The sequence below is a fragment of the Triticum aestivum genome, chromosome 5B, assembly GCF_018294505.1.
Source record: "Triticum aestivum cultivar Chinese Spring chromosome 5B, IWGSC CS RefSeq v2.1, whole genome shotgun sequence".
NCBI lineage: Eukaryota > Viridiplantae > Streptophyta > Magnoliopsida > Poales > Poaceae > Triticum > Triticum aestivum.
In genome coordinates this window covers 343,192,979-343,208,661 of record NC_057807.1, presented here as the reverse complement: position 1 = coordinate 343,208,661, position 15,683 = coordinate 343,192,979, and the positions used below count along the sequence as shown (strand labels likewise).

General features: G+C 45.2%; 2 protein-coding genes across 6 annotated transcripts; one reads left to right on the top strand and one right to left on the bottom strand.

The window, feature by feature from the left end:
- Nucleotides 1–591: 591 nt before the first annotated feature.
- LOC123111770 (ASC1-like protein 1) lies at nucleotides 592–1,943 on the top strand. Its single transcript, XM_044532629.1, has 4 exons — nucleotides 592–825; nucleotides 910–1,095; nucleotides 1,216–1,400; nucleotides 1,505–1,943. Exons 1-4 carry the CDS (start codon nucleotides 722–724, stop codon nucleotides 1,534–1,536), a joined length of 507 nt encoding a protein of 168 aa, XP_044388564.1. The 5' UTR covers nucleotides 592–721; the 3' UTR covers nucleotides 1,537–1,943.
- Nucleotides 1,944–2,081: 138 nt separating this feature from the next.
- Nucleotides 2,082–6,627, bottom strand: LOC123111769 (transcription factor GTE10). 5 transcript variants are annotated; one of them, XM_044532626.1, is made up of 7 exons: nucleotides 6,158–6,627; nucleotides 5,987–6,026; nucleotides 5,782–5,913; nucleotides 5,570–5,665; nucleotides 4,582–4,677; nucleotides 4,319–4,468; nucleotides 2,082–4,160 (listed from the first exon to the last, which is right to left on the bottom strand). In XM_044532626.1, exon 7 carries the CDS (start codon nucleotides 3,492–3,494, stop codon nucleotides 2,238–2,240), a length of 1,257 nt encoding a protein of 418 aa, XP_044388561.1. In that variant the 5' UTR covers nucleotides 3,495–4,160; nucleotides 4,319–4,468; nucleotides 4,582–4,677; nucleotides 5,570–5,665; nucleotides 5,782–5,913; nucleotides 5,987–6,026; nucleotides 6,158–6,627; the 3' UTR covers nucleotides 2,082–2,237. The 5 variants fall into 5 exon arrangements, with proteins under 5 accessions (XP_044388561.1, XP_044388559.1, XP_044388560.1 ...); XM_044532624.1 differs by having other exon boundaries at nucleotides 5,782–6,026; XM_044532625.1 differs by having other exon boundaries at nucleotides 5,782–6,026; nucleotides 6,194–6,627.
- Nucleotides 6,628–15,683: the final 9,056 nt, after the last annotated feature.

The window sequence follows — 15,683 nt, the reverse complement described above, 5'->3', positions numbered from 1 at the left end:
ACGCTACCTTGGCAACCGCGTCTCGCCGGAGTTCTTCCTCCGACCTTGGACTCCTCGGCCGCTTGCACTCCGTGGAGATGTGGCCCTCCAGGCCGCACCGGATGCAGAGCGGGGGAAATTCGCAGTCATCTCTCCTGTTTCCCTCCCGAAAGCACTTGAAGCAAAGGCCGAACAAGTCAGCCGGGATCTCCCTCCTCTCCGGCGACGCGGCTGGTGAGCGCGACCTGGATCCTCCCGCCGCCGTCATCTTCTGGAAAGCCTTCCTCTTGCGCCATAGAGCCTTGCGCGAAGGTCCCAGCTTGCGCCATGGAACGGCAGATCCGGCAGCCGGCCCAGGGTTGGCGCCAGCCGGTGCACCTCCAGCACCGTTCGAACCTCCCTCAGATCCAGACGAGCCCGACAGCCCAAGCCCGGAGACGATAGGCTGGGGCCTGGAGGACACCGACGCCGGGCTCGCAGGTCCGTCAGCCATGCCGAACGCGAGTGGGAGCGAGGGATTTTGCGGGGAGGCCGGGGGCGCCGGGGCCCTGGTGGCCGCCAGCGAGGTGTAGGTGGACGCCGGGGCCGGGGTGGCCTCCGACGGGTGAGGGTGGACGCCCGGGCCGGAGCAGCCGCCAGCGGTGGGTGTGGTTCGCTAGACTCTAGCACTCGCTGAGCAGTTATTCTCTTGGTCTAGAACAGAGGCAAAGACGCACATGCTCGGGGGCTTGCGAGACCGGCGATGGCCGGCTGGCGGCGCGCGAGATCGGAGGACGGCCGCCGTGGAGTCATGATGTCTCACCATGTGGCAATTGTTGTTCTGATTGTTGTGTCCTATATTTGCAGGTATGCAGATGAGTGTAATCGCCCTTGTATACCATAACAATATACAGCATAGTCAAACTTGAAGTTGTTGCTACTTCCAAACAGATTATCTCGTCCTGGCTCGGTCATTTTACCCCTCCATGATGCAAGTGATATATTCCTAGAGATCGGAAAGATGGCCAAGTACAGTAGCTGTGAGTGGCTAGCTGTTGTAGCATTTCTACTTTTTGTGGCTCCGTGGATCCTTCTTTGGCTAATAGTGTTTCCTTTCTGGATTCTAAGAAGCACAAGGTAACATTCTTGGTTGTTCTGGCATGTGGTGCTACTTTACCTGATTAGGAAGCAGCATTACTCTACTTAGTTTTTTTAGAGCATTTGTTGATCAATTCAATGGTCTTGTGTCTTTTTCAGTTATGAAATAGCTATGATCCTGGACAAGGAGAACAAAAAAATCTACAGAACCTCATACTACTATCTTTTCAACACTCTCTTGTTTTCACTTCTAGTCTTTCACATATATTGGTGGGTACTGATTTACCGGATGCTTGTCAAACAAATTCAGTCTAGAGGTCATGTTGGTGAGGATGTTCGATCCGGTCAGTGATTCTTTTCTTGCTCATTTCCTTGGTGTTAGATTTATTTTCTTTCTCGGCAGCATACTCTTATGGATTTGTTATAAGCTACCCCTGCTATTAAACAGATTCTGAAGGCGAAAACAACCATGAAGATTAAGCTGAAGGTTGTTGGATGCTTAACTGAAGAACTGTATAGTTCGCAGTTGGGAATGAGAATGGTGCAAGCGGGTTGTATAAAGAATGAGAATGTCAAGGAGGAGCTAGTTAGCATATCCATTAGTAGGAAATTCAGGCACAAAACGAAAACTGAAAAGGCTCGAATCTCGGTGCCACTGGAACAAGCCTCCTTTTTTTTGAAACAAGGAACAAACCTCCTTGATATGTATCTTTTTTGTATATTGAACGTATAAGGTGATGCTATCATTCAGGGTCTTGAGGCATCAATCATACATCGTGATATTAATCTCCATATGTATGTGAAGATGTCTTTTCAGAAATACTGAGCCTCCGAGTTATAAAAACTCTCTTTTATATATGTGGCTTGATTGAAATTTCGTGGTCCTATTCTCAATTTTTTTCTAAATTTATTGGTCCTTATATGTCATTATTATATATGCTTGCGGTTCATGTTAAATATTCAATATGATTGATATTAGAAATGGACATATCTGTTAAACATGTGTACAAAGAAGATATCACTAATTTAATTGATACTCAGTGTAATTGATCATGTACTTTCGTATATCCAATCATGTTCAGCACACATACAATCTACAAAAGAGAGCTACAAGTTTTGTGTGAGGCATCAAGCCATCAGCAACAGCATCACTTGTTATAGGACCTTGCTAGCAACGACGATCACGACCGAATCTCGCCTTCCTCTAAATCCTCGTGGAAGCTTTGACGGCGTTGCTGCTTCCAGTCTTCGTCAACCTTGAGGTAGAGCCCAATCTGCCGCAACAAGTTGCTGGGCTTCGCCGTGTTGTACTCATCAATGCCGAGCCTCTTCAGATCCTCTCGGTGTAGGGTATCGTCGGGCATTGCCGTCTTCTCCATGTGGAGCAGCTCCTGACGGGCCTTCTCCCTCGCCCGGGACGTGGCCTCCTTTCGCTGCCTTTCCAGAGCACGGGCGAGCTGCTCACATGTTGGAGGCGTGATGGCCGGTGCTGGACTGTCGACGATCTCGTCAGAATCAGAATCTGAGTCACTGCCGCCGGAGTGCTCTGAACCCGAGTCGCTGCTGCCGGAATCAGTGTCTGAATCGCTGTCGCTGGAATCAGTATCTGAACTGCTGCTGCTGCTGCTGGAGCTTGGGCTGCCGCTGGCTGTTTCATCTTCGACGAGCAGCAGAGGTGCCGGCACGATCGGTAATGGGGAGACGCCACCGCAGATGTCAACTTCTTCCTCCTCTTCCTCTTCGGCCATCACCTCAGGGCCGTCTTGGTGGCGTTCTTGCAGCAGAGGTTGCGGCACGATCACCAAGGGGGAGACGCCGCCACAGATGTCAACTTCTTCGTCCTCCTCTTCGTTCATCGCCTCAGGGCCGTCTTGGTGGCGTTCTTGGGGCGACGGATTCGCCGACCTCCTCTCTCGAGCGAACTTGTCAACCTGCTCCTGTAACTCGACAGCAGCAGCGTCGTCCAACGCGTGGAGGTCCATCTCGATTTCGCCGGGGCGGGTGGCGCAGCTGTGCTTCTGCAAGAGCTGGACGATGTGATCGGGGATTTCCGCAACGAACAGCTCCAGGTCTTCCGCGAGCATCTCCCTCTCAGAGGCCGTCATCTTCTTCTTCGTTGGCGCCTTCTTGCGATTGATCACAGGAACGGGAGGAGACGCCTTCCTCTTCTTGGCCGGCGGCTCCTCGGCCAAGAACCCTGGACGACTCTCCTTAACGCGGGGAGCCAACGGGGACGAGGCGGGAATTAGCACGGCGGCCGCCTTGTGGAGGAGGCCACGGACGGCGACGAGCTCTGCTTGGAACCGCTGCCGAAGGATCTGCATCTCCCTCGCGCGCTTCTGGCCGGACATGATGTCGATCTTGGCGGCAAACGGCTGGCCTGTCACGGAGCCGTGCTTCCTGGTGAGCTCCCCGCCGTAGGGGTAGGCAATCTCCATGGGAAGGGAACAGGGGACGCCGGTCGCTTCGCTGGGTAAGGGCTGGTGATTGGTGAAGGAGACGATGGGGAAGATCGGAAGTGCGAGAAGAGAAGTCAGAGCGAGGCGAGGGCAAAGGCAGCAGGTTGGCTGCCTTCCCTTTTATTGATGAGCTCAGGCCGATTCCAAACCGTGGATGCGTATGTGATGTGATCCGTGAGAAAATCGGATTTGCTTGCGTGCATTTGAAGCTTCGCGCCAAAGCTTAATTAAGCATGAATTGAGAGTTTGAGACCCTCGCCGGGCAACACTGCAACTCTTTCCTTTCCCGGCTCCTAATCCAACTCGAAGCAACCGTCTGCTTCTTCCACCTCCCTCGCCGCTGCACCGCACGCCCCAGCCACCGTGGTGTTCAGCCGGCGACGAAGGCCCACCTGAGCCGCGGCTGCCAATTTGCGCCGCCCCTGCTTACCTGCGCGCACCTCGACGGGCGGCGGCTCCACGGCTGACGGCGCGCTGTATTCCGCCACTCCGTCCTCTTCTGCTGTTGCCGTCTTCCTCTGACTCTGCTGCTTCTGTTAGTGGTGGTGCAGCTCCCGATCTTCGTACAGGCAGCCCCCGATCTTCTACTTCTTCGTCCAGACGACTCCGGCTCTGCTACTCGTGAAAGGTACCGGCGCCCCTGCCCTGAAATCCTTGTCATATGGCCAAATTGATGTGGAACTGATGTTAATTACAGCATCATGGCAGCATCATTGTATAGTGAATTTACTCTGTAATGAAATTATTCTCTATAGTGACTGTATATTGTCCCAGTGATGCATCCCCAAGTTTCAGAAATTTACCGATGCATTATCTATTGTCCCTGTTGAAATTCTGGCCTATCCGATACCATGGCACCATGCACAATTTTGTATCAAAACCCTTGTGAGCGCTTGCAGAAGACTAGTTCTGAATTTTGGGACATATTGCAGCGGAGGGCGTCGATATGGAACCTGAAAAATTGTAGCAGCACAACAAATTTGTGACAGGTGATGCATGTTAGTGCAAGTTCAGCGCTAGATGGGTTCAGTACTTGTAAAGTGTTGCCAAATTTGGGCGCACTCACAGAGGCTGGGATAGCAGGGTTGTTTCGACACTGGATCTTCTTCCACTGGTGGGGGCACCTGACCATATATCATTTCGCAGCTCATGTCTTCAAAGTCTGAGATGTTGTTGGGTCAGTGAGCAAGATAATTATTAGCCAGGGCTGACTGAGTTTCAGTTGGAAAAGGCAGGAAACTCAGTCTAGAGAAAGCATGTACTATTTCAGAGAACAAATTCGTAGTTCATTTCATTCTGTTGGCCTGCATTAGCTAAGCATCAAGTGGACTTAACTGTTTTAGACAGTTTCAGTTAACTGTTTTATGTTTGCTGAAGAGGTTCACCTATAGTTTCAAAAATTATATATGCAATAATTTACAAGGAGCAAGTGATGTTGAGCAAAAATTCAGCAAATGATGTATAGTTTCAAAAATTCAGCGAAACTGAACCTACCCTATTGCTTCATGTAGCAAAGGCGGCAATGCAAGCAAGATCATGCTTGGTAACAATGGGAGAACAGGAAGATTCTTGAACACAAATTACTAGTCTGAACCATGCCAAATAAACTGTCTTCTCTTCTCTGGTCAGCCAACCACTAGCAATGATACTTAGCATATTTGAAATTTCCGCAATGTTGAATGGGAAGCTAATACCCAAATTGTGTGCATTTAATCCTTACACTGAGTACTCAATTTCAAATTCATGTTACTGAAATTTTCTCAACATGTTAAAATTGTCATGGTACTGAATGCTACAGAAATGCCAGGGAACACAAAAATGCTAGGGCACACATCATTTAGAGTACTCTGAAATTCAGTTCTGAAAAAAATTGTTAGATAGTGGCTACACTAATCTAGAGTAGTATCCTAATCTGATGGAGTACTCCATTTAAAACTCCTAATCTAGAGCAATATCCTAAAGTCATTCCTGGAATTGCTGGAGTATAAATCATTAATCATTGATCATTGATGTCTGAGTATAAATCATGAAGAGTAATATCCATGTAACTGTACCTGCAAGCTCCAAAACAAATTCAGCATTTCAATAACATTTCGCTACCTTCTGAACCCACATAGGCTGCAGGTAAAACAAGTTCCAGAACTTCTTCCCTGATCCATCACAAACAAAAGCAGATATGATAAGAAACTGGAGGGCCTAGAGGGCAGGGAGCAGAACTAAAATGTGAGTTGAGGAATCTGTCACTAGATGATGCAAAATTAATTACCGCTCTTGGTGTAGTTAATTAGCTGGACGGTGACCTCCTTCTGCTCCCTGATGGTCACCCTGGTCTTGTCAACAGTAGGAAAGGCAACAAAAGGATGCCTCATGACAAGTTTGCCAAGCACGGGGGCAGTATCTACACACAACATGACAAGTTTAGCAAGGTAGTTAACTATGTTGAAGGCATATTTCAAATGCAGTCTTCAGACTATTGCCATGTGGTGGTTGGCCTCCGACCCCTGAAGAAATCTGCAAGCACCAGCAAAATCAAACCCACATTACATCACCTAAGAGACTGACAAGAACACATGGGAAACTAAAGCAGAAGAAACATGGGAAAATAGAAGGGGGGGGGGACGACTAGCATAGCAAAAAATCACCCATGGCAAAGGAGAAGCGGCTGTTGCAACACCGACCACGCATGCGAGACAGGGCTTCCGGCGCAGCATGGCGGCGTGCGCGCCGACGCCAAAGGTGACCTCCTTCGCTGCATACTCGCGCGGCCACTGCTGCTGCTCGCTCCTGCCGCCGCCGCGGGCGAGCTGCTACCGAAGCACCGAGGAGGAGGACGACCCGGAAACGGCCGCCGCCGCCATGGCGCCGAGGACGAGGGTTTGGAGAGAATCGAACTCAGAGAAGGCCGCCGCCGTCGGAAGAAAAATCGAGCCTTCTCCTCGCCTTGGATCACCATGAGGAAGGGGGAGGGGACAAGGAGAGGGAAGCTGTGGGGGAGGCGTCGGGCGGAGGAGCTTCGGCTACGCGCGGGGGAGCCGAGCAGGGGAGCTCCGGCGCGGGAGAGGAGCGGGGGAGACGACAGGAAGTTAAGGGGCTTGTCGGGAATTCGCTTGTTTTTTTTTCTGAAAAAAGACCATGGGACAAGCTTTATCGGACAAAGAGAGTATTTAGAAAGGAAGAAAGTATATTTGAATTCTTTGCAACAATGTTGGACTTCGGACCGTCTTGCGGCAAGAGGGTTGCCGCACCAGCCATGTTGCCCGGTATGCTTGCAAGAACCGGTATGTTTGGTTTGATGTGCTAGAGGTTAAAGGTTGGGAAAACTTCACACCGACGACTCAAGCTACAATAGTGGCTTGGTGGACGGTGGCGAGCGAGGTGCTGCAGGAGGTAGCAAGGAGGGAGGTGAACGCCCTAACCATCCTAGTCTTGCATTCCATCTGAAAGGAGAGGAATCGTAGAGTGTTCGACAACATGGCTATGACTAGGAACGGTCTGGCGTCGCTTATCTGGGGTGAGTGGAGCGTGTGGCAGTTCGCGCTGCGGCACAAACTAGTTGGGCGTGGTACGGTTGGATTTAGGGAGTAGTAAACTTGCAATGTAACCGATGGTATGTGGTGCCTGGGGAGTGGGGTCCTCATAGGTCTCGGGTGCGCCGTTGTAAAGTTTCAAGTTTTTCTGTCATATTGAATCGACGCGCAAGTCTCATGCGCATACCATTTTTTCTTCTTTGCAACAATGAGCTTTCCTTTCTTGTAGATTGATGCGATTCTGTGATTCTGTTCGAGATAGAGCTTCATAGCTTGCTCAAACATTTGGAGGTGGGTAGCCCTGGATCTGGCAGCAAGAGGATTGTGGGAAAGCTCTTAGAAGCAAAAGCAAGAAGAGTGACGCCACAGAAAAGACGTCTGCAATTGCTTGATTGATGGTCATAAGTCTTTTGGGTTGTCCTTATGGCATGGCCTACCTTTCTGGATTTGGCGGTGTATGTGGTCTTCGGCCGAGGTTCTCTCGTTGGGGGTTTCTTTGTGTTGTGGAAATATGGGGGGTGGTGCTCATTGCGTGTTGGGTATGGTTGTCAGATTGACCATGTGCTTACTGGGTTGCATGCTCTATGAGTAGCCCGCATGTGGTTTGTTTGTATCAATTTTCGTTCGGTTTTCTTTTAATTAACTAGGCAAATATCTTCAGCTTTAATTAATCGGTGAGGCAAATCTTTTGCCTCCGTTTAAAAAAACTTTTCTTTATTGTCATGGATAACAACTCCATTGGTTCCTTTTAGATGGTCTTGAATCAAAAGAAGCATCAAAGTTAGGGCATGTTTGATTACTTTCTGAGCAAGGCCTAGTTGGAACGAGGAAAAACGAGTCAGGCTGAGCAGGGCTTGGCTAAGAAAAAACGAGGCAAAAAACGATGTTGTCAAGTAGTTTCGTTGCATGCATACGGGTCTTGCCATCGTGAAAGTAATTTTCACACGGTGTTTGGTTGCATACATGCATGGTGATTAGGAGTTAACGACTACACTTAACAGGGAGATTACAATACATGTGCTTCGGACGCAAACGAAACGACTATGGCAGAGGGAACCATGGGCACGTCCACTGGTCGGCACCAGCACTACTGCCAATGCTGGTGTACCAGCAGCCGCCCGCCATCGCTATTAACGAGGCCATGCACAAGGACGGCACAACGAAAATGGCGGCCGCTGCGAGAAGCAAGACAACTGATACGTACATTTTGCATCATGTTTTTCTACTGTTATTTATGATGTTTTTATGCATAATAATGCTTTTTGGGGTAATTCTAATGCCATTTCTCTCATAATATGCAAGGTACACACAAAGAGGGAGAATTCCGGCAGCTGGAAATCTGGACCTGGAAAAGCTACGTCGGGCTACCTATTCTGCACAACTCCAAACAAGCTAAAACTTTATGGAGAATTTTTATGAAATATATGATGAATATTGAAGCAAATAAGTACCAGAGGGGCCCCACCAGGTGGGCACAACCCACCTGGGCGCGCCCTGGTGGGTTGTGCTCACCCAGGCCCACCTCTAGTGCCCATCTTCTGGTATATAGGTCATTTTGACCTAGAAAAAATAAGGAGAGGATTTTCGGGACGGAGCGCCACCGTCTCGAGGTGGAACTTGGGCAGGAGCACTTTTGCCCTCCGGTGGAGCGATTCCGTCGGGGGAACTTCCCACCTAGAGGGGGAAATCATCGTCATCATCATCACCAATAACTCTTCCATCTTGGGGAGGGCAATCTCCAGCAACATCTTCAACATCACCATCTCATCTCAAACCCTAGTTCATCTCTTGTGTTCAATCTTGTTACCAGAACTATAGATTGGTGCTTGTGGGTGACTAGTAGTGTTGGTTACATCATATACTTGATTACTATATGGTTTATTTGGTGGAATATTATATGTTCAGATCCAATATGCTATTTAATACCCCTCTGATATTGAGCATGATTATCATTTGTGAGTAGTTACTTTTGTTCTTGAGGTCACGGGGGAAATCATGTTGCGAGTAATCATGTGAACTTGATATGTGTTCGATATTTTGATAGTATGTATGTTGTGATTCCCTTAGTGGTGTCATGTGAACGTCGACTACATGACACTTCACCATATTTGGGCCTAAGGGACTGCATTGTGGAGTAGTAAGTAGATGATGGGTTGCGAGAGTGACAGGAGCTTAAACCCCAGTTTATGCGCTATTCCATAAGGGACCGACCGGATCCAAAAGTTTAATGCTATGGTTAGAATTTATTCTTAATACTTTTCTCGTAGTTGTGAATGCTTGCGAGAGGGTTAACCATAAGTAGAAGGCTTGTTCAAGTAAGAACAACACCTAAGCACCAGTCCACCCACATATCAAATTATCAAAGTAGCGAACATAATTCGAATCAACATGGTGAAAAGTGACTAGATAAAATTCCCGTGTACCCTCAAGAACGCTTTGCTTATTATAAGAGACCGTTTTGGCCTGTCCTTTGCCTCAAAAGGATTGGGTTACCTTGCTGCACTTTTTTTACTACTATTGTTACTTGCTCGTTACAAATTATCTTGCTATGAAACTACTCTGCTACTTACAATTTCAGCACTTTCAGACATTACATTGCTAAAAACCACTTGTCATTTCTTTCTGCTCCTCGTTGAGTTCGACACTCTTACTTATCGAAAAAAGCTACAATTGATCCCCTATACTTCTTGTCATCAAGGCTATTTTCTGGCGCCGTTGTCGGGGAGTGAAGCGCCTTTGGTAAGTGGAATTTGGTAAGGAAACATTCATATAGTATGCTGAAATTTATTGTCACTTGTTACTATGGAAAACAATCCTTTGAGGGGTTTGTTCGGGGTATCTTCACCTCGACCGGAACCACAATTATCTACACCTCAACCTACTATACCTACCAAACATATTGAATATGAAACTCCTTCGGGTATGATAGAACAACTGCTAGCTAATCCTTATGTAGGAGATGGAACCGAACATCCTGATATGCACTTGATATATGTGAAACAAATTTGTGGATTGTTTAAGCTTGCAGGTTTACCCGAAGATGAAGTTATGAAAAAGTTTTCCCTTTATCTTTGAAGGTAAAAGCATTGGCATGGTATAGGCTATGCGATGATATTTGATCTTGGAATTGGAATCGATTGAAATTGGAGTTTCACCAAAAAAAATTATCCTAAAAATCTAGTTCATCGTGATCGGAATTATATATATAATTTTTGGCCTCGTGAAGGAGAAAGTATCACTTTAGCTTGGGGGAGGCTTAAGTCAATGTTATATTCATGCCCCAACCATGAGCTCTCAAGAGAAATTATTATCCAAAACTTTTATGCTCGGCTTTCTTGTGATGATCAATCCATGCTTGATACTTCTTGTACTGGTTGTTTTGTGAAGAAGACTATTGAATTCCTGTGGGATCTTTTGGAAAGAATTAGACGCAACTCTGAAGATTGGGAACTCGATGAAGGTAAAGAGTCAGGTATTAAGCTTAAGTATGATTGTGTTAAATCTTTTATGAATACCGAACCTTTTCAAAAGTTTAGCACTAAATATGGACTTGACTCTGAGATAGTAGCCTCCTTTTGTGAATCATTTGCTACTCATGGTGATGTCCCTAAGGAGAAGTGGTTCAAATATCACCCACCTATTAAAGAAGAAATTAAAGAACCGGTACCAATTAAAGAGGACACCATAATTTATAATGTTGATCCAGTTGTTCCTACTACTTATATTGAGAAGCCACCTCTCCCTCTTAGGATAAAGGAACATGCTAAAGTTTCAACTGTGGTTAACAAAAGTTATATTAGAACACCTAAACCCGATGAACAAATTAAAGTAGAACCTAGTATTGCTATGATTAAGGACCTCCTGGAAGAAAACGTAGATGGGCATGTTATATACTTCTGTGAAGAAGCTGCTAGAATTGCCAAACCTGATAAAAAGGATAATCATAGACCTGTTGTTGGCATGCCTATCGTCTCAGTTAAAATAGGAGATCACTGTTATCATGGTTTATGTGACATAGGTGCTAGTGTGAGTGCTATTCCTTATTCCTTATATCAAGAAATTATGAATGACATAGCACCCGTAGAGATAGAAGACATAGATGTTACTATTAAACTTGCTAATAGAGAAACTATATCACCAATTGGGATTGATAGAGACGTTGAAGTCTTGTGTGGGAAAATAAAATACTCTACTGATTTCCTTGTTCTTGGTTCCCCACAAGATGACTTTTTTCCCATTATCTTTGGTAGACCTTTCTTGAACATCGTTAATGCTGAAATAGATTGTAAAAAACAAACTGTCGGTGTTAGCTTTGGTGATGAGTCTCATGAGTTTAATTTTTCCAAGTTTAATAGAAAGCTTCATGAAAAAGAATTTCCTAGTAAGGATGAAATAATTGGTCTTGCTTCTATTGTTGTGACTCCTACTGATCCTTTAGAACAATATTTGCTAGACCATGAAAATGATTTACATATGCATGAGAGAAATGAAATAGATAAGATTTTCTTTGAACAACGTCCTCTGCTTAAACACAATTTACCTATTGAAACTCTAGGAGGTCCTCCTCCACCTAAAGGTGATCCTGTGTTTGAATTAAAACAATTGCCAGACACTTTGAAATATGCTTATCTTGATGAAAAGAAGATATATCCTGTTATTATTAGTGCTAACCTTTCAGAACATGAAGAAGAAAGATTATTGAAAGTTCTAAGGAAGCACCAAGCTGCTATTGGATATACTCTTGATGATTTAAAGGGCATTAGTCCCACTCTATGTTAGCACAAGATTAATATGGAACCTGATGCTAAACCCGTTGTTGATCACCAACGTTAGTTAAATCTGAAAATGAAGAAGTGGTGAGAACGGAAATCTTAAAACTTCTGAAAGCAGGTATAATCTATCCTATAACTGATAGTAGATGGGTAAGTCCTGTTCATTGTGTCTCTAAGAAAGGAGGTATTACTGTTTTTCCTAATGATAAGAATGAACTTATTCCACAAAGAATTGTTACAGACTATAGAATGGTAATTGATTTTAGAAAATTAAACAAAGCAACTAGAAAAGATCATTACCCTCTGCCTTTTATTGATCAAATGTTAGAAATATTATCTAAGCACACACATTTTTGCTTCCTTGATGGATATTCTGGTTTTTCACAAATACGTGTTTCTCAACCTAATCAAGAAAAGACCACTTTTACTTGTCCCTTTGGAACTTATGCTTATAGACATATGCCTTTCGGTTTATGCAATGCACCTACTACCTTTCAAAGATGTCCAACTGCCATATTCTCTGACTTTTGTGAAAAGATTGTTGAGGTTTTCATGGATGACTTCTCTGTTTATGGGAAGTATTTTGATGATTGTATAAGCAATCTTGATCGAGTTTTGTAGAGATGCAAGCAAACAAATCCTGTCTTGAATTGGGAGAAGTGCCACTTTATGGTTAATGAAGGTATTGTTTTGGGGCATAAAATTTCTGAAAGAGGTATTGAAGTGGACAAAGCTAAGGTTGATGCAATTGAGAAAATGCCATGTCTTAAAGATATCAAAGGTATTCGTAGTTTCTTAGGTCATGCTGGTTTCTATAGGAGATTTATCAAAGACTTTTATAAAATTTATAGGCCTCTTACAAATCTTTTGCAAAAGGATGTTCCTTTTGTTTTTGATGATGATTGTTTAGAAGCCTTTGAAACACTCAAGAAAGCCTTAATTTCTGCACCTATTATTCAACCACCTGATTGGAACTTGCCTTTTGAAATTATGTGTGATGCTAGTGATTATGCTATTGGTGTTGTTCTAGGACAAAGAGTTGATAAGAAACTGAATGTTATTCATTATGCTAGTAAAACTCTAGACGGTGCACAACGGAATTATGCAACTATTGAAAAAGAATCCCTAGCAGTGGTGTTTGCTTGTGATAAATTTATATCTTACACTGTTGACTCTAAATTTATCATTCACACCGACCATGCTGCTATTAAATATCTTATGGAAAAGAAAGATGCTAAATCTAGACTTATTCGATGGGTTCTCTTGCTAAAGAATTTGATTTACATATCATTGATAGAAAACGAGCTGAGAAGCCCGTAGCTGATAACTTGTCTAGGCTTGAAAATGTGCTTGATGACCCACTACCTATTGATGATAGTTTTACTGATGAGTAGTTAGCTGCAATAAATGTTTCTAATAATACTCCTTGGTATGCTGACTATGCTAATTACATTGTTGCTAAATATTTACCACCTAGATTTACATACCAACAAAACAAAAAATTCTTCTATGATTTAAGACACTACTTTTGGGATGACCCACATATTTATAAAGAATGAGTAGATGGTATTATTAGACGTTGTGTACCTGAGCTTGAACAGGGACAAATCCTACGGAAATGTCACTCTGAAACTTATGGAGGGCATCATGCTGGAGATAGAACTGCTCACAAGGTATTGCAATATGGATTTTATTAGCCTACTCTCTTGAAGGATGCATCGTCTTATCTTGTGATGAATGCCAAAGAATAGGTAATATAGGTAAGCGTCAAGAAATGCCTACGAATTATTCACTTGCCGTTGAACCATTTGATGTTTGAGGATTTTATTACATGGGACCTTTTCCTTCCTCTAATGGTTATATACATATTTTGGTTGCTATTGATTATGTTACTAAATGGGTAGAAGCTATTCCAACTAGTAGTGCTGATCACAAAACCTCTATTAAAATGCTTAAGGAAGTTATTTTCCCAAGGTTTGGAGTCCCTAGATATTTAATGATTGATGGTGGTTCACACGTTATTCATGGTGCTTTCCACAAAATGCTTGCCAAGTACGATGTTAACCATAGAATTGCATCACCCTATCATCCTCAGTCTAGTGGTCAAGTTGAACTTAGCATTAGAGAAATAAAATTAATTTTACAAAAGACCATCAATAGGTCCCGGAAGAATTGGTCTAAGTGTTGGGATCTACGGTAGGGTGCGCCGACTGCAAATTAAAATTTTCCTACGCGTAGAACAACCAAGAACATGCTACAGGAGATGGATCATAGTTCGTTACCACTAGACGCGCAGTGTCATGCAGCGGAAGAAGAGTTGGGGCAGCGTGTCCGCGTGGATCATCTCCTCCTCGTCTGATCTCCCTCGAACAGTCGGTCGTCCGATCCCACGTACAAGTTCGCCGGAGCGACGCAAGTGCACCGCCTCTAACGGTATCGCGCATGCAGGAGGAACACCGTGCGGCGGACTGCTAGGTCCGATCACACAGTCGGCGGCGAGTGGAGGTGGCTATTCGCAACACATGCAAACCCTAGTCGTAGTGCCAAAGAGATCAACCGCATGAGTGTGGTGCACCTCCACTTTATATAGGCGTCCGGCACGGGCTCAACACTTGGGCCTCGCACGGACCCTAAAGCCCACAAGTCTACTCGGGCACAATCCGAATACAGCTCGGATCACATCCGACCAGTGTCTTCGGATCCGACCTCGTAGGTTCCTTCCCTTAAGCGCGCGACCCCTTAGGTTCAAGTCAGCTTGGTCGTAGTTCGGATCACCTCCGAACTTCATGGTTGGTAGCGGCCTCTAGCAAGGCATGCCGAACACCAAGCAGACTATGAAGCTGGTTAGGCGAACCTGTACAACATGTCACACTTCTGTTCCCTTTGCCTCACGATATATGTTGTCGGGCTCAAGGTGAGACTGTCATCCTTGTGCTAGCCCGACCTCTTTCTCGTTCCAGTGATACCGACCACTATCCGGATTATCTCATAATCCTTGTCGCATGGCCATGCTTTTCCTGGTCGGATCACATGAGGGGTCCAGAGTATATCTCTCCTGATCGGAGGGGCAAATTCCATCTTGCTCGACCATGTCTCTCAACATGGTACTGGACAAACCCGAAACCTACCTCCGTAACTACCCAGTCATGGAGTAGCATTTGGTCGGCCCAAAGAAAGTCTGTCACCATCCCGAGTACATGCGTCAGCTCAGGTCTTAGGACATAGAACGTATGTTGTACTAGAGACTCACAGATGACATATCGCTGTGTCTCATAGTTGGGTCTATCCGACTCTGATCTTATCTCGACTCGGATCCGACTATGTTGAATTTGACCAGACCTTTCCAAGTCCATATTATCCGGTTAGCATCCAATGTTCCATGGCTAGTGAGACTAAGCCATCGACCGTGTCATACGCTAGTCTAGTCGGCTGCGCGTCCACACAACCCTTTCAACTAGGGACCTTTTAGGACAGTCATCATATAATGCATAGTCCCACAAACAAGTCACGTACTTGCTGATACACATCATTGATAATGTCCAAGGACTATCTTTATTCATAAACACATAGGAAATATCATCATACATGATTGCCTCTAGGGCATATCTCCAACACTAAGAAATTAGATGATGCACTTTGGGCTTCACTACTAGAAATACCACTACTAATGGCGCACCTAATATGGCCATTAATGGCGCATCACTGGTGCGCCATTGATAGCACGCCATTAGTAATTTTTACTAATGGCGCACCACCTGGTGCGCCATTAGTATCTGGTATACTAATGGCGCACCACCTGGTGCGCCATTAGTATATGCGAGGGTGCGCCATTAGTATGCCTCCCAGGGGGCATGTATACCCAGGTGCTT